This window comes from Phyllobates terribilis, unplaced genomic scaffold, assembly GCF_046119375.1.
Source record: "Phyllobates terribilis strain yellow unplaced genomic scaffold, ASM4611937v1 Scaffold_10__3_contigs__length_209671492, whole genome shotgun sequence".
Lineage (NCBI taxonomy): Eukaryota > Metazoa > Chordata > Amphibia > Anura > Dendrobatidae > Phyllobates > Phyllobates terribilis.
The window spans coordinates 157,986,151-158,004,620 of NW_027362770.1; the positions used below are offsets into that span (position 1 = coordinate 157,986,151).

An 18,470-nucleotide genomic window follows, 5' to 3' on the forward strand; every position below is an offset into this window, starting at 1 on the left:
GTGTTGAATAATGATAGTTTCATTGTCTGTTACGTAACGTGCAAGTTGTTGAATGTTCTGCTGGGTTTGCCTTAGTTGGTAGAGCATTCTTTTTTGATAAATTTGTCGATCGTGTTGTTCTCGGTTTGTCCTGGATTCTGGAGATTCATTCAGACGACATTGTCTATGGGATTCTGCATCGTGTTCGTGTCTAGCCGCAGTGTGTTGCGGTGTTTCCCGTTCCCGACGTTGTCTGTGAGATTCCGCATTCTGTGCTTGTCTGGCGGCAGTGTCTTGTGGTGTCTCCTGTTTCCGACGTTGTCTGTGAGATTCCGCATCCTGGGCTTGTCTGGCGACAGTGTGTTGTGTTGTCTCCTGTTTCCGACGTTGTCTGTGAGATTCCGCATCCTGGGCTTGTCTGGCGACAGTATGTTGTGGTGTCTCTTGTTCCCGGCGTTTTTGTTGAGATTCCGCATCCTGTGCTTGTCTGGCGGCAGTGTGTGGTGTTGTCTCCTGCTTCCGAAATTTTCTGTGAGCTTCCGCATCCTGGGCTTGTCTGCTGGCAGTGTGTTGTGGTGTCTCCTGTTCCCGGCGTTTTTGGTGAGATTCCGCATCCTGGGCTTGTCTGGCGGTAGTGTGTTGCGGTGTCTCCTGTTCCCGGCGTTTTTGTTGAGATTCTGCATCCTGGGCTTGTCTGGCAGCAGTGTGTTGCGGTGTCTCCAGTTTCCGGCGTTTTTGGTGAGATTCCGCATCCTGGGCTTGTCTGGCGGCAGTGTGTTGCGGTGTCTCCTGTTCCCGGAATTTTTGGTGAGCTTCCGCATCCTGGGCTTGTCTGGCGGCAGTGTGTTTCGGTGTCTCCTGTTCCCGGCGTTTTTTTTGAGCTTCCGCATCCTGGGCTTGTCTTGCGGCAGTGTGTTGCGGTGTCTCCTGTTCCCGGTGTTTTTGTTGAGATTCGGCATCCTGGGCTTGTCTGGCGGCAGTGTGTTGCGGTGTCTCCTGTTCCCGGCATTTTTTGTGAGTTTCGGCATCCTGAGCTTGTCTGGTGGCAGTGTGTTGCGGTGTCTCCTGTTCCCGGCGTTTTTGTTGAGCTTCCGCATCCTGGGCTTGTCTTGCGGCAGTTTGTTGTGGTGTCTCCTGTTCCCGGCGTTTTTGTTGAGCTTCCGCATCCTGGGCTTGTCTGGCGGCAGTGTGTTGCGGTGTCTCCTGTTCCCGGCGTTTTTGGTGAGTTTCCGCATCCTGGGCTTGTCTGGCGGCAGTGTGTTGCGGTGTCTCCTGTTCCCGGCGTTTTTGGTGATATTCGGAATCCTGGGCTTGTCTGGCGGCAGTGTGTTGCGGTGTCTCCTGTTCCCAGCGTTTTTTGTGAGATTCCGCATCCTGGGCTTGTCTGGCGGCAGTGTGTTGCGGTATCTCCTGTTCCCAACGTTTTTTGTGAGCTTCCGCATCCTGGGCTTGTCTGGCGGCAGTATGTTGTGGTGTCTGTTGCTCTCGACGTTGTCGTTTTCTTGCTGCTTCTGCTGCTTTTCTGTCTTCCTCCGTGGCGTATTTTCGCTTATGACCCATTATAAAACAGGAAGCGTAAAGAAGTATCTCTTCAGCGCGCTGTCACTGGCAGAACGTGTTCAGTAAACCTGACAGAAGTCCCTCGCACAGTGTGACAGAAGTCCCTCGCACAGTGTGACAGAAGTCCCTCGCACAGTGTGACTGAAGTCCCTCGCACAGTGTGACTGAAGTCCCTCGCACAGTGTGACAGAAGTCCCTCGCACAGTGTGACTGAAGTCCCTCGCACAGTGTGATAGAAGTCTCTCGCACAGTGTGACTGAAGTCCCTCGCACAGTGTGACAGAAGTCCCTCGCACAGTGTGACTGAAGTCCCTCGCACAGTGTGACTGAAGTCCCTCGCACAGTGTGACAGAAGTGAATCACACAGTCTGACTGAAGTCCCTTGCACAGTCTGACTGAAGTCCCTCGCACAGTGTGACAGAGAAAACCTGCTCAGTACGTTATGAGCATTTTGTGAGTCACATGACCACATGGGCGGAGTTAGCCGTGCTATCTCCCGTACGTGGCGTAGATATTTGAAATGTTGCGGTAATTGGCCGGAGAGCGTGTTTAAATTTGTCGTGGAAATCTGTGATTGGTCGCGGGCGGCGTCCGCGACCAATCATAGAAGCAGGTTTTAAATGTCGCGCGCCGTGTTACTAAGCAGCGGACAGTGTGTTTGAATTCAGCGTTCAAATCTCTGATTGGTCACATCGGGAGGGCGCTACCAATCAGCGTATCGTATTGGTGAGGACCGGGGAGCGGCTGCCTGTGCGGCTACTTCCGCTCCGAGAAGCCGGGACATGAACGGGTGCTCGCAGCAGAAGTATCCGGACCCGCAGCACCGCTCCCCGGTCCTCCCTACACACGCTAGCCACATGGATGTCAGCGGCGCTGCCTGTGCGGATACTTCCGCTCCGAGAAGCCGGGACATGACCGGGCGCTCGCAGCAGAAGTATCCGGACCCGCAACGCCGCTCCCCAGTCCTCCCTTCACACCCTAGCCGCTGATGTCCCCACAGTATCAGCATGGGAAACCTGACAGCTGATTCTTGCTGCTCAAATTACGGGCAGAATGAACCAGAGTCCGGTTCCAATATTGCAGCCAGGTGAGTTTTACTTTCAAAATGGCGAGGCATATCAAAGAAAACAGAGTTTGAAAAACAATGTGTCCCAGATGACTAGTTCAAGGTGGGTCCCCAGCAATTTCTCTTAGCTCCCTTTGATTGACAGTGTATGTGTATCTGTGGCACCCCAGGGGTCTGGTTTCCACAGTAACGGCAATGTTATGTCTGAGAGCAGGTGGGAGGTCTCTTGGTCAGGAATCCTATGCATGCCACACCTCCTGCCCAGTCCCCTGTATAAACCTGGGGCTGAGGCAGGGTTAGAGAGTGGAGAGGGAGAGTGCAGCCAGGAGGGCTGACAGGGAGCTGTGGCTCCGGCTGGGCCCAGCTCCTGGGCCATGCCAGAAGTAGAGAAGAGAAGCAGCGTAGGAAGAAACAACAGGAGCTCTGTGGGAGCAGTGTTACAAGGAGTCAGGGGCTGGCAGCTGCAGAGCTCGCCCTGACTGAGAAGATTTCTTACCGGACCCGGAGTCCGAGGCTGTGGGGACTAACTCCTACCCAGCAGCAGAATCCGTCAGGCAGGGGATTTCAGGTCCTCTGGCCAAGAAACCCGAAGGCACGGTCGCACGCATGGGACCAGCACCGCCGTCGTGGAGCGGAAGCTACTAGAAGGCCCCGAGTCTCCGGCCATACGGGTGAGCACCACACGGTACACTCAGGGACGTGGGCTACTTATACTCGCTTCAAGCAAGGTAGCCAGAAGAGTATCGTTAGTTTGGGAGGCCTACAACTCCGCCTGGCCAGGGGAGATCCCATCTGCTCAAGGACTGACCAGGCCCCAACCGCTAGCCAGTACTCCGGGAGGGTCTATCTTTGTCACCAGTAAAGACCCTGAACTACACCGCATCGTCTCTGAGTGGTTCCTGCTACCCCCATCATCCACGTCGGCTGCCCTGAGGCCATACCCCTCCCGTTGGGGGTTATACCATCCACGCTGCACCATCCTTCCACCGGCCTCAGCGGTCTGCCCTGCAGCGGCAGCTCCATAGCTGCATTCAACGGGTGGCGTAGTCGTCCATCATCTACCGCTAATACAGCGCCACTTAGTCTGACTCCCTGGGCACGGACCGGATCACCGCCACGAGACTACAACCCTCAAGAGATCCGGCTCCGGGTAAGCTCCCGCGTGCGCAATGCAACGCGACACAGGCCCAGGGGCGCGTCAACTTTTGGCGTAGTCGGCAGGATCTCGTGCCCGCAACCACCGGGTACTGCGTGCCTGAAAAAGACTGTTCAAACTTACCTGTGGTGAAGATTCCCGCCATCCGGCGCCATCTTCCGCTTCCTTCCCGCCATCGGTGGAGTTTTCCCGCCATTCGGCGTCATCTTCGGCCTTCTTCCCGCCAGCCGTGGAGTTTTCCCGCCATTGGACGCCATCTTGAGGACGCCGCGCGGGAAGAAGAGGGGCGTGGACTCCGAAAGCGCGCGAGAAACTGAAGCCCCGCCTCACGTCCGGACGTTGCGTAAGGTCCTGGAAGGAGCCCAGCAGACGCCGACGTCACAGGAGCGCGACGGAAGGTCCTCAACCCTGACGATCCACTGCAGAGCCGCGGCCTACGGAAGAGGATCATCGCAAGGTAGGCCACGGTCCACTAGGGGGGAGAAGGATGTCGGATACGGAGGAGAGCTTCACCGCTTCAACCCCCACCAGCGCCACCGCTGTTGCGGTCATGCCTTTCACCATGCCCTATATCCCGGGGGCAGCCTGGCTACCCCAGTACTCAGGGGAGTCACATACCCTGCATGACTTTAGAGAAAAGCTGGATAGCCTCTTCCAGGTGTACCCCCTCACAGAGGAGCAAAAAGTGAGCATCCTGGTGGCCCAATTAACCGGGGCAGCCCAAAGGGGGGTAAAGTCCTGGCCACCTGGGAGGAGGACTGTCGCAGAGATACTAACCCAGCTAACCGAGGAGGAGCTGCAGTACTACCAATACGAGGAAAGCCAAGAGGACCCGGACGGGTCTGAGGACTACCCTCAGGAGGGAGCACAAAGAGGACATAGCTACTGAAGGGAAGTAGCGTGAATAAAGAGCTGTACATAGTTACCCGTTAGGGTACAAGGACTGCTGCTAATTAAAATATGGTCCCCGTTGGGATTAGTGAATTGTTCCCCGTGTGTCCCTATCCCTTACCAGGCTGAGGACTGTGAGCAGCCATCCCCTATCCCTTACCAGGCTGAGGACTGTGAGCAGCCAATCCTTATCCCCACTGGCCGAGGACTGAGAGCGGCCATATCCTGTAAATAATTATGTGTTTCTAGTAATTTATAGGAGTCCTTGGTGGATTTACCAGGAATCCTTTGTACAGTTAGTGGAGCGTAACCCAGGATGGACTAAAAGACTGTTAAGGACTCGGGGCAGGACAGACCCCTACCTGGTTACGTCTCCCTGTTTTGGTGAAATGGACACCTTGCTTTTCTTCAAAGACTGCACCCGGTTGCGGACACGCCGTAACCATCTTTATGTGTTTTTCTTATTGTATTATTATTGTTTATACCTTGTTATGTTTTTCTAAAAATATGTTTAGTCCCGGAGTACTAAATTTCACTAGGGGGGAATGTGGCACCCCAGGGGTCTGGTTTCCACAGTAACGGCAATGTTATGTCTGAGAGAAGGTGGGAGGTCTCTTGGTCAGGAATCCTATGCATGCCACACCTCCTGCCCAGTCCTGGGAGGGGAAGAACTTCCCCTGTATAAACCTGGGTCTGAGGCAGGGTTAGAGAGTGGAGAGGGAGAGTTCAGCCAGGAGGGCTGACAGGGAGCTGTGGCTCCGGCTGGGCCCAGCTCCTGGGCCATGCCAGAAGTAGAGAAGAGAAGCAGCATAGGAAGAAACAACAGGAGCTCTGTGGGAGCAGTGTTACAAGGAGTCAGGGGCTGGCAGCTGCAGAGCTCGCCCTGACTGAGAAGATTTCTTACCGGACCCGGAGTCCGAGGCTGTGGGGACTAACTCCTACCCAGCAGCAGAATCCGTCAGGCAGGGGATTTCAGGTCCTCTGGCCAAGAAACCCGAAGGCACGGTCGCACGCATGGGACCAGCACCGCCGTCGTGGAGCGGAAGCTACTAGAAGGCCCCGAGTCACCGGTCATACGGGTGAGCACCACACGGTACACTCAGGGACGTGGGCTACTTATACTCGCTTCAAGCAAGGTAGCCAGAAGAGTATCGTTAGTTTGGGAGGCCTACAACTCCACCTGGCCAGGGGAGATCCCATCTGCTCAAGGACTGACCAGGCCCCAACCGCTAGCCAGTACTCCGGGAGGGTCTATCTTTGTCACCAGTAAAGACCCTGAACTACACCGCATCGTCTCTGAGTGGTTCCTGCTACCCCCATCATCCACGTCGGCTGCCCTGAGGCCATACCCCTCCCGTTGGGGGTTATACCATCCACGCTGCACCATCCTTCCACCGGCCTCAGCGGTCTGCCCTGCAGCGGCAGCTCTATAGCTGCATTCAACGGGTGGCGTAGTCGTCCATCATCTACCGCTAATACAGCGCCACTTAGTCTGACTCCCTGGGCACGGACCGGATCACCGCCACGAGACTACAACCCTCAAGAGATCCGGCTCCGGGTAAGCTCCCGCGTGCGCAACGCAGCGCGACACAGGCCCAGGGGCGCGTCATATCCATAGGGAGAAACCTGTGAGTAAAAAAAATTGAAGCAGGGAGAAGTCGCCGGGGACCTGCCTTGGACTAGTTATCCAAGGAACATTGAATGGCGCAGTGTTTCAAAGTAAAACATACCTGACTGCAAAATTGGACTCAGACTCTGATTCATGCTGCCAGTAGTTTGGAAACATACAGATGTCAGATTTCCTTTAAAGGTCCTGACATTGACCCATAGAGTAGTTACCTTTCCTAGGTAGGACATGTAAGAGAACTAATTTTCATAGGGAGAAATAGGTGATAGATATATAGATGATAGATAGATACATAGATACATATATAGACAGACAGATGGGCAGACAGACAGATAGACAATGTAAAAGAACAGGTGGTAAAGTCCTGGACGGGAGATATGTGTCACCGAGGTGGCTAGCCTTGGTGATGTGAAATCTGGAGAGCAAGCTCCAGCACAGTTAGTGCTGAGAGGGTTTTTATAAAGGCAGCATGGGTCCAGGTTTTTAGGAGCAGTCAGCAGAGATGGGCGGGACAGTCTGCTGCCATGTCTCCGCCCCGGGATCTGAACAGCCTATTTAAAGTGGTTCAGCTGCTTCATTCCTTGTCTGGAAGTAGAGGTGAAAAGACCTGTAGTGATGCTGTTCTCTGAAACCAGAGTCTAAAGAAGTGTGGACACTAATCTGAGCAAGTTAGGGCCCACCCTGATATTTGTTGCCTACTGGCATATGAACGGTTAATTTTATGTTATACCTTTGTGTCCAGAAGGGGCTGTTTTGTTTTGAAACCACTGGAGGTTTTATGAAGTCAATAAAACTTCTCATGTTTGGACTAAACCATATTGCCTGTGTGAACACTACCAGTGGATAGATAGATAGATAGATAGATAGATAGATAGATAGATAGATAGATAGATAGATAGATAGCACACGGAAAACACATTGACCAATGTTTTTGAACAGTGCTGTCCAGATTAGAGGGTTTTTTTAAAAAAAATTGCAGCATACACTATTCTCTTCCGCGTTTCGAATGAGACTCAACTATTCAAGTCTATGGGTGCACAAAAAAAATCAGACTGCATATATTCATACAGCATCCGATTTTTATGTATACATTGCAATTATTAACACAGGAAACTGTAACTGATCCTGTACGGTTTAAACTGTTGAAGAATAAAGATGGATGTAATACAGAGGACACTCAGGTGGCTATATGGATGACAATATGGATCAAAATTGTCCAATTTTTCTGGATGAATCTGGGTTAAAGCAGTGTCTGACTGGCTGAGTGTGACGTCTTTGAGGCAACATGTCAATTGTTTCTTCAGAGAGGAAGAGGACTAGAACTCTAGTGCCACCTATTGGAAGCGGCGATCCTAAAAGTCAATATCGTCCCTCTAACGAGTCTTTCCACATGACATAGGATAAAAGCCAAACCTAAGCCATGTGGCAAGATTCGTTAGAGGGTCGATATTGACTTTTAGGATTGCTACTTCCAATAGGTCACATATTTCATTTCCCAGAGGAACATTACAAGGCTTAAAAGTCTCCTCACCTTGGCATGTCACTCTCCGAAGGAAAAACATTACTCCTTGGATCATAGGCAACATGTCAGTAACACTGGTTCTCCCTAAAGAGACCTGCAGAGTAAGGAGTCTTTTAGGCAATGTCCCATGGGAGAAAATTGTGCAAATTAGTTATCTTGCTGAAAGAAATAAACAATGTCTCTAGTACCATCTAAGAGAGGTAGCCATGCAACATAACCAGTGCTAGATCCCAAGCCAAATATTCATCTGCAGAAAGCCTGTGATGGAGCATTGCCTGTAAGACTCCATATTCTGCAGGTCTCTTTAAGGAAAACGTTACGTGAACGGCGTCATACTCAACCAGCGATACGTTGCTCTACACTGATGAGGGGCAAACATCCTTAAACTGGCTGTCTGTAGATGAGTTCCAGGCTTGACATTTATCCTCAGTCATATTGCAAGGCTGATTACAAGATCAGACAATGACTACCGCTCCGAGGTTAGATACATTTAGGCAGTACTAATCCAAAGTCTTCATTTCCATCCCCAAAATGCAACCTTATTCCTAAGATGTCTTTTTTGTTTTTTTTGTCTTTTTTTTCATTGATTTACTTTCTTTGTCTACATATATGGAGTCACAGCATCAGATTAATTATTAGAACACTACTTAGTACTCACTGAGCTATTATGGACGTCCACACAAGATGGTTCAAAAGCGCCATTGATGTTTCCTTGCTGAGGGTACGTGGCAGAGTGATACTGGGTGACTGCCAGGTATTTGGATTTCTGGGTGCTGATCGGACTCCCTGTTACGGTTCTTTGTTGCTGTCCGTTGCTCAGTTGATTTACTGATAGAGGAATATCTGAAAAAGAAAAATGCTGAGTTAGTCTGCAGCCAACAATTATATATAAGTACTGTTCATACTAGATATAGAAAGAAAGAAAGACGGGATAGATAGATAGATGATAGATAGATAGATAGATAGATAGATAATAGATAGATAGATAGATAGATAGATATATAGATAGGTTTAATGGAGCTGTGATATTACATACATCCGGCCCACCATTGGACCTGCACACAGCTAATCAGAGGTGGTGCCATTTGTTGGACCACCACTGATCTGACATTGGTAATTTATCCTATGTTCTGGATAACCCCTTTAAGAAGTGTTACATTGAAATATCTTAGAGAAAAGCTGCACATGAGAACAAAAGGTAGCTGTGCCTCTTTATCCAGTTTAGTAATTTGCGGTATCTAGATGTTGCTGTCGTCTTCTACTTGTGAGTAGTCTCTTGTATTGGGCTTTACCTTCTATATATATAATCGTCTTATCCTGTCTTTCTGTCTGTCTGTCCTGGAAATCCCGCGTTGCTCATTGGTCCGGCAGCGGCCAATCAGCGCCGTGGGATTTCTGAAAAAAGATGGCGGCCGTTAGCGGCTCATCTGCAGGACAGAGATGCAGCCGGGAGATGAGCGCTTCGCGCCGGTCATCTCCCGGCTGCATCGGCGCGAAGCGCTCATCTCCCGGCCGGTAGCAGCAGAAGGACCCCGACCGCCGCCGCCACTGACCTCCATGCGGAAGGGAGGACCGGGGAGCGGCGCTGCGGGTCTGGATACTTCTTCTGCGAGTAGTCGCTCATCTCCCGTCTTCTCGCAGCAGAAGTAGCCGCACAGGCAGCGGCACTCCCCGGTCCTCACCAATACGATTCCGCTCCCCGGTCCTCACCAATACGATTCGCTGATTGGTCGCGCTCTCCGCCCACGACCAATCAGTGATCTTGGCGCTAAAGTTAAACACCGCTCTGCTGATTGGTCGTTGCCCGCGACCAATCACCGATTTGGGCGCCACATTTAAATAGCGGCCGCGACCAATCACCGATCTTGGCGCCACATTTAAACACTGCTGTGCTGATTGGTCGCGGACGCTGCCCGCGACCCATCACCGATCTTGCCGACACATTTAAACACTGCTGTGCTGATTGGGCGCAGACGCCAGCCGCGACCAATCAGCGAGATTGGCGCCAAATTTAAACAACGCTCTGCTGATTGATCGCAGACGCCAGCCGCGACCAATCAGCGACATTGGCGCCAAATTTAAACAACGCTCTGCTGATTGATCGCGGACTCCAGCCGCGACCAATCAGCGACATTGGCGCCAAATTTAAACAACGCTCTGCTGATTGGTCGCCGACGCCAGCCGCGACCAATCAGCGACATTGGCGCCAAATTTAAACAACGCTCTGCTGATTGGTCGCGGACTCCAGGCGCGACCATTGAGCGAGATTGGCGCCAAATTTAAACAACGCTCTGCTGATTGATCGCGGACGCCAGCCGCGACCAATCAGCGAGATTGGCGCCAAATTTAAAAAACGCTCTGCTGATTGATCGCGGACGCCAGCCGCGACCAATCAGCGAGATTGGCGCCAAATTTAAACAACACTCTGCTGATTGGTCGCCGACGCCAGCCGCGACCAATCAGCGAAATTGACGCCAAATTTAAACAACGCTCTGCTGATTGGTTGCAGCCGCCAGCCGATCGCGACCAATCAGCGAGATTGGCGCCAAATGTAAACAACGCTCTGCTGATTGGTCGCGCCTGCCAGCCGCGAACAATCAGCGAGATTGGCGCCAAATTTAAACAACGCTCTGTTGATTGGTCGCGGACTCCAGCCGCGACCAATCAGCGAGATTGGCGCCAAATTTCAACAACGCTCTGCTGATTGGTTGCGGCTGCCAGCCGACCGCGACCAATCAGCGGGATTGGCGCCAAATGTAAACAATGCTCTGCTGATTGGTCGCGGCTGCCAGCCGCGAACAATCAGCGAGATTGGCGCCAAATTTAAACAACGCTCTGCTGATTGGTCGCAGCCGCCAGCCGACCGCGACCAATCAGCGAGATTGGCGCCAAATGTAAACAATGCTCTGCTGATTTGTCGCGGCTGCCAGCTGCGAACAATCAGCGAGATTGGCGCCAAATTTCAACAACGCTCTGCTGATTGGTCGCGGACTCCAGCCGCGACCAGTCAGCGAGATTGTCGCCAAATTTAAACAACGCTCTGCTGATTGGTCGCGGATGCCAGCCGACCGTGACCAGTCAGCGAGATTGGCGCCAAATTTAAACAACGCTGTGTTGATTGTTCGCGGCCGCAAGCCGCGACCAATCCGCGAGATTGGCGCCAAATTTAAACAACGCTCTGCTGATTGGTCGCGGATGCCAGCCGACCGCGACCAATCAGCGAGATTGGCGCCAAATTTAAACAGCGCTCTGATCTCCCGACGGCAAGTGTGAACAGAGGACCGAGGAGCGGCGCCACCGGTCGGGATGCTTCTGCTGCGAGCAGCCGCTCATCTCCCAGCTGCTCACAGCGGAAGTACCCGCACAGGCAGCGCCGCACCCTGGCGAACAATCAGCGATATGGGCGGCAAATTTAAGCCCCGCTCTGCTGATTGGTCGCGACCGCCGGCCGCGACTAATCAGCATTATTGGCGCCAAATTTAAACACTGCTTTACTGATTTGTCGCGGTGGCCGGCCGCGACCAATCAGCGATATTGGCGCCAAATTTAAACACCGCTATGCTGATTGGTCGGGGTTACCGGTCGCAAATAATCAGCATTATTGGCGCCAAATTTAAACACCGCTCTGCTGATTGGTCCCGGCCATGAACAATCACCATTATTGGCGCCAAATTTAAATAACGCTCTGCTGATTGGTCGCGACCGCCGGCCGCAACCAATCAGCATTATTGGCGCCAAATTTAAACCCCGCTCTGCTGATTAGTCGCGACCGCCGGCCGTGACCAATCTGCGATATAGCCGCCAAATTTTAACACCGCTTTGGTGATTGGTCACGGTTTCCGGCCTCTACCAATCAGCGATTTTGGCGCCAAATTTAAACACCGCTCTGCTGATTGCGCCCTGTCGGCCGCATACATATTCTAGAATACCCGATGCATTAGAATCGGGCCACCATCTAGTGTATATATACAAGTCCATTTAACCCAGGGCAGTTTTCTCTACCATATAAACCTGATTTGTATACATTCTGCCGTCCCTAAGAACACGCAGTTTACATATATATTACATACAAAGCTCAATTTATTTTGTATGCACTCGGCATACGAAATGTAATATTACAATTGAGGTCATCATGGAAGGCCTCAGTCTACAAATAACGAGGTTATAGAAATTACTTCTTTTTGCAATTTATATTAGGTTTTTTTTGTTATTATTTTGATATTCATTGAAAGCTGGATTGCCGAATGGGTAATCAGGGGCTGCCAAAGACCACCGTAATACATCTAGTAACTGCTATGGAGACCAGTAGCTTAAGGAACCAACTATTACTTAGTCCTAAAATTAGAGAAGAAGAGAAAGGATCAAACACTGAGTATGCAGGAGAAGAAGGATAGAAATGTAGATGCAGAACTTTGGGAGGCTATTGGGCCAAGGGTATGTGCGACATAGAGGTAGTCCATGATGCCTTTGGTTATTGTGGCCAAAACACAGGTTGGTGCCATCTCCTTCTGTGTTATTGCTTGGCAAAAGGAGACTCCAGAAGAACTGTCCCCTATGAAGAATAGGGCCATTGGTCACAGAGAGGGGGCAATGATGTGTAGACAGAAACCAACACCTTATTTATGCATATTACAGTAGGCCTACTTTGACCTTCATGTTGAGGTCTTTATACTACTACTGTACATTTAGGGAAATATCAAAAACAAACAAGAAGTGATAGAAAGAAATAACCACATAGAAAGAAAATTGCACAAATGAGCCTTCATGAAGGATGGGAGATTCTTGATAACTCAGGGATGTTGTCACGAACAGTGTGGGAAAGACTATGTGCAACATGAAGGAATGAGGGAGGGGGTAGCCCAAACACTAGGGAAAGGGGGAGTGGAGACCCCTAGGCAGATCTAGTATCACTCTACCTGTCCTACTGTCCCTATATAGGTTCTGTACCTATCGCCGAACAGGATACCTAATCCCTGTATATCCCTATAGCTAGGCCCTAGATAGGGAGGGGGTGTGAGCACTGGTCAGTCCCCACTATAAACTAAAGACAACAAGGGAGACAAACAAAGGGGGGAAAACTTAGCTTGAGCAGACACCACAGAGATTACATCAAACGTCCTCCAAGGGCATCAGAGAGGAAGCTAGCTGACTGCTATTGCTACAAGCCTTCACAAAGGAAAATGAGAATATCACCGGGACTCCCTGAAGCAAACTGAGAGTTTATAAACACTCAGACCAGGGTTTGTCAATCAGAGCAGGAGGAAGGTTGCCGCTGGGTCCAAAAGTCAGAAGGATTAAGAAGGCATCTGCAATGCCAAACGCAGTGACCTTCTGCAGTCAGATCCAGAGTGACTGTCTGTTACATCCGACACACCCGTGACAGATGTGTTGGTGAAATCGAAAAGCATGATATCATGATGTCTGTTCTACCAGAACACCAAGATGGCTCAGAAACAGTGGTGTTATCATTACCAAAATTCTGAAGTGTGTCCCTGAGGAAGTTTTCAGTGAGGTTTCTTATAAAATAGCTCTTTGCAGAATCATAGACTATTGAAGGTCTGATGTTGTAGAGAAGGAGTAGTGGTGTAGCTGAAACTGTTAAAGTAAAAAAAAACCTATTACTAAAGGACCGCTAAACCATGCAAGATTTGGTCCATGCAGTGGAGTCTTCCACTTGCTCCTATCTTCACCCCATTAGCCCGTCACTATAGGAGTAAAGTAACTAGGAGCATACTGCTGTCTTCTGCTCTTCTAATATCCCAACATACGAAACCTGAAGTTTTGAAGATTTTGCGTAAGGTATGACAGCTTCATTATAAGAAAAGCTCATTCAGATAGAACTATCCCATTAACATTTGGAATATCCAAAGGGAAAAGTTCATCTTCAGGAATGTGATTATAGTGGGGGAAGATAAAGGCTTGTGAAGTCATGGATGGTGTAGGGGTTTCTGCTCTCTTGTAGCAGCTTGGATATGCACAGGTACAGGGTGTTTATATCAAAACAGATTCAAGTTTATTGTCATTTACAAACTGTACAACTCCAAACTGAAAACAGCCTTTTTTTCAGGACAAATGAATAACAAACGGTCCTTTCTTTTGCCCAAGTGAATAACAAAACAGTCCTTTCTCTGGGTAAGAAAAAGTAAATCAAAACGGTCTCACCACCTTGGCATTACAGACATTAACGGTCTTTTTCCGGCTTCAACATAAAAACACTCTGCTAAGCTAACCTAGCTGCCTGCTAATATGCCTGTAAGACCCGGATTGAAATATGGGAGCGACCTTACCCATCCAGAATCTTTTGGTTGCTCCTAAATCCAGGACTCAAAATCCAGTCAAATAAAATCCTTCTCAGTAACCTATTGTTTCTGGTGCACTTTATCCCGGAACTTACATCACCGAGGCCAACCACATCGCTGATACATACCTGACATCCAGGACCTTACCTCCTGCTTTCTTACAATGGATATGGGCGTTTTTCATAGCAACCCTGGTGATAGCTAAATTTGAAGTCAACAATTGACTATTCCACATATTTCCTTAACCACTTCGTGCCAGAGCCTGTTTTTGCCTTTGTGACCGGGCCAATTTTTTCAATTCTGACCACTGTCATTTTATGAAGTAATTACTCTGGAACGCTTCAACGTATTCCCCTGATTCTGAGATTGTTTTTTCATGACATATTGTACTTCATGATTGTGGTAAAATTTCTTCAATATCACTTGCGTTTATTTGTGAAAAAATTGGAAATTTGGCAAAAATTTTGAAAATTTTGCAATTTTCAAGCTTTGAATTTTCATGCCCTTAAATCAGAGAGATATGTCACACAAAATAGTTAATAAATAACATTTCCCACATGTCTACTTTACATCAGCACAATTTTGGAACCAAAATTTTTTTTTGTTAGGAAGCTATAAGGGTTAAAAGTTGACCAGCGATTTCTCATTTTTCCAACAAAATTTACAAAAACATTTTTTTAGGGACCACATCATATTTGAAGTCACTTTGAGGGGCCTTTATGACAGAAAATACCCAAAAGTGACAGCATTCTAAAAACTTCACCCGTGAAGGTGCTCAAAACCACATTCAAGAAGTTTATTAACCCTTCAGGTGTTTCACGGGAATTTTTGGAACGTGGAAGAAAACAATGAACATTTAACTTTTTTCACAAAAATGTTACTTTAGACCCAATTTTTTTATTTTCACAAGGGTAACAGGAAAAAATGGAATACATAATTTGTAGTGCAATTTCTCATGAGCTCGTTGATACCCCATATGTGAGGGAAAACCACTGTTTGGGCGCACTGCAGGGTTCGGAAGGGAAGGAGCGCCATTAGACTTTTTGAATGTAAAATTTGTTTGAATAATTAGCAGACGCCATGTTGCGTTTGGAGAGCTCCTGATGAGCTTAAACAGTGGAAACCCCCCACAAGTGACACCATTTTGGAAACTAGACCCCTTAGGGAACTTATCTAGATGTGTGGTGAGCACGTTGAACCCCAAGGTGCTTCACAGAAGTTTATAATATTGAGCTGTAAAAATAAAATTTTCACATTTTTCCCACAAAAACGTTTTTCATCCCTTAATTTTGCATTATCATAAGGGTAATAGGACAAATTGCACCATGAAATTTGCTGTGCAATTTCTCCTGAGCACGCCGATACCCCATATGTGGAGGCAAACCACTGTTTGGGCGCACGACAGGGTTTGAAAGGGAAGGAGCGCCATTTGACTTTTTGAATGTAAAATTTGTTTGAATAATTAGCAGACGCCATGTCTCATTTGGGGAGCCCCTAATGTGCCTAAACAGTGGAAACCCCCCACAAGTGCTACCATTTTGGAAACTAGACCCCTTAGGGAACTTATCTAGATGTGTGGTGAGCACCTTGCACCCCCAGGTGCTTCACAGAAGTTTATAATATTGAGCCGTAAAAATAAAATGTTCACATTTTTCCCACAAAAATGTTTTTCATCCCCTAATTTTGCAGGAGAAATTGCACCATGAAATTTGTTGTGCAATTTCTCCTGAGTACGCTGATACCCCATATGTGGGGGAAAACCACTGCTTTGGTGTACGGCAGGGTTCGGAAGAGAAAGGAGCGCTATGTTGGTGTAGTGCCGGCGTCCCTGCCCTCTGCTAGGCAGGGACGCTGTTCCCCTCACCGCTCTGCTCCGTGCCCGGCGTCCCTCTCCCGCTCTGCTGGCAGCGCGCGCTCCTTCCCGGCCACTGTGGTTAGGGCGCGCGCGCGCGCCCTCCCTCCCACTTAAAGGGGCCGCGCGCGCCGTCCTAAGGAGTCCCCGGCCAATGGCCGGAGGACTTTACCATATATAAGGCACCTCCTCCAAAATGGAGGTGCCCGAGCAATGTTGTTGCACCGTTCTACTCTGCTTCAGCCCTCAGGTCCCGTTGCCAGTTACCTGCCAGTTACCTGCCAGATTCCTGCCAGCTTGCTGTCCTAATCCTGCCTGATTTCCTGTTACCTGCCTGCCTGCCTGAGGTCCGACGGTCTGCCTTACAACTCCGGTCAGTCTGTCTAAGGACCAACTTGCCCGCTCACCTGGGAGCGCACATCAGCTACCTGCCTGCTTGCCTGAGGTCCGACGGTCTGCCTTACAACTCCGGTCAGTCTGTCTATGGACCAGCTTGCCCGCTCACCTGGGAGCGCTTCTCCGCTACCTGCCTGCTTGCCTGCCCGGAGGCTCCGCTGTCACGTGCTGTGACCACCAGCTATTCCAGACTCTTGCCCGCTCACCTGGGAGCGCTTCTCCGCTACCTGCCTGCTTGCCTGCCCGGGGGCTCCGCTGTCACGTGCTGGGACCACCAGCTATTCCAGAGACTCTTGCCCGCTCACCTGGGAGCGCTTCTCCGCTACCTGCCTGCTTGCCTACCTGGAGGCTCCGCCGTCACGTGCTGTGACCACCTGCTATTCCAGAGACTCTCGCTTGCTCACCTGGGAGCACACATCCTCCATCTGCCTTGCTAGCCTACCTGGAGGTTCAGCCATCACAGGTCATACCTACCCTTTACCTAGAGACTGCCCCGGTCACTTGCCGTGACCTCCAGCCCGTTCTTCCAGAGACTGCCCCGGTCACTTGCCGTGACCTCCAGCCCGTTCTTCCAGAGACTGCCCTGATCACTTGCCGTGACCTCCTGCCCGTACACCCAGAGACTGTCCCGGTCACCTGCTGTGACTGCCTGCCTGGTCGCCACCCGCTCCCTTACAAGGACCGCTTCCTTGTATAGTAGCACAGAGGTTCCGCCTCCCATACCCGTTACAGTTTGCTCGGGCCATGGAACCCGGTGGCACCCAAGCTCCCTCGCTCTCGGACCTGTGTCATGAACTGTCCCGTCAAAGGTCCCAACAGGAGTCCATCCTGGGTCACCTGCGGAATGTCAATACTCGCCTGGACACTCTGACTGCTTCACCAACAACCTCCGCCAGTGCCATGTCTCGCAATCCGGCAGCTCCGCTGTCCACTAACACCATGATATCCTACCCCGGACCTCGGCTCTCTGCACCTCCTCGCTTCGGAGGCGACTCAGCCCAGGCTCGGGGCTTCATAAATCAGTGCACCCTGCACTTTGAACTATTGTCCCACCAGTTTAACTCCGACCGAGCCAAAATTGCATTCATCATGTCCCATCTCACCGGGGAGGCCCTGGCCTGGCTAAATCCTCTATGGGAGAGAGGAGACCCCCTGGTGTCCAACTTGCCTGCTTTTCTCACGGCTATCCGGAAAGTCTTCGACGAACCCGGACGGAAGACCTCATCCGCATCATCGTTGCTACGCCTCCGTCAGGAAAGTCTCACCGTGGGCCAATATGCCATACGGTTCCGTACCCTTGCCTCGGAGCTGGCCTGGGATAACGACGCTCTGGTTTCCGTCTTCTGGGAGGGTCTGTCCGGCCGTATTAAAGATGAACTTGCCGGTCAGGACATTCCTACCACTCTCGATGACTTAATAACTCTTGCCACCCGGATTGACCTACGGTTCCAGGAGCGTGCCAGAGAGGTCACCCATGAGAGGAGGTTACCACGTCTAGCTCCTACTTTTCAGAAACCCGTCACTCCTTCTGTCTCTAACCAGGTACACCCTCCTGAGCCTATGCAGGTCGACCAGACCAAGATGGTCAAGACCCGTCAGGACTTACACCGTGCCGAGGGGACCTGCTTCTACTGTGGCAGTAAGGAGCACCGGATCCGTGCCTGCCCGGAGAGGTCGGGAAACGCCTGTGTCTAGGTTCGCTCAGAGAGGTCCACCTAGACAAGAATAAATCCTCTCCATCCCTGCTGTTGTCAGTTTCAATCGTCTACGGGGAGAACCGTTATTTCGAACTAGCCCAACTGGACTCTGGAGCAGCCGGGAATCTTATTTCACAGTCCCTGGTAGAGAAATACCGCATCCCCACCAAACCTCTGGCTGTACCCTTGTCTGTTGCTGCCGTGGATGGGGGGCTCTTACCATGCCCCATCCAACTCATCACCGAATCCATTACTCTGCAGGTGGGAATGCTGCATTCTGAAAGTATCTCCTTCCATGTTCTGCCTGGACTCTCTCACGCCCTCTTGCTAGGCCTACCTTGGCTCCAGAAACATGCACCCGTTCTTGACTGGCAGACCGGAGAAGTCCTTCGCTGGGGACAGGGCTGCCATAAGACCTGTCTGGTT

At 50.5% G+C, this 18,470-nt stretch overlaps 1 protein-coding gene across 2 annotated transcripts in view; it reads right to left on the bottom strand.

Annotated features, from left to right (window-relative positions):
• Positions 1–18,470, bottom strand: part of ANO2 (anoctamin 2) — a 381,234-nt gene that overhangs the window by 340,313 nt on the left and 22,451 nt on the right. For both annotated transcript variants that reach the window (XM_073649311.1, XM_073649312.1), the window contains exon 2: positions 8,459–8,643. In XM_073649311.1, the coding sequence (XP_073505412.1) occupies positions 8,459–8,643 (185 nt within the window). The remainder of the gene's footprint in view (positions 1–8,458; positions 8,644–18,470) is intronic.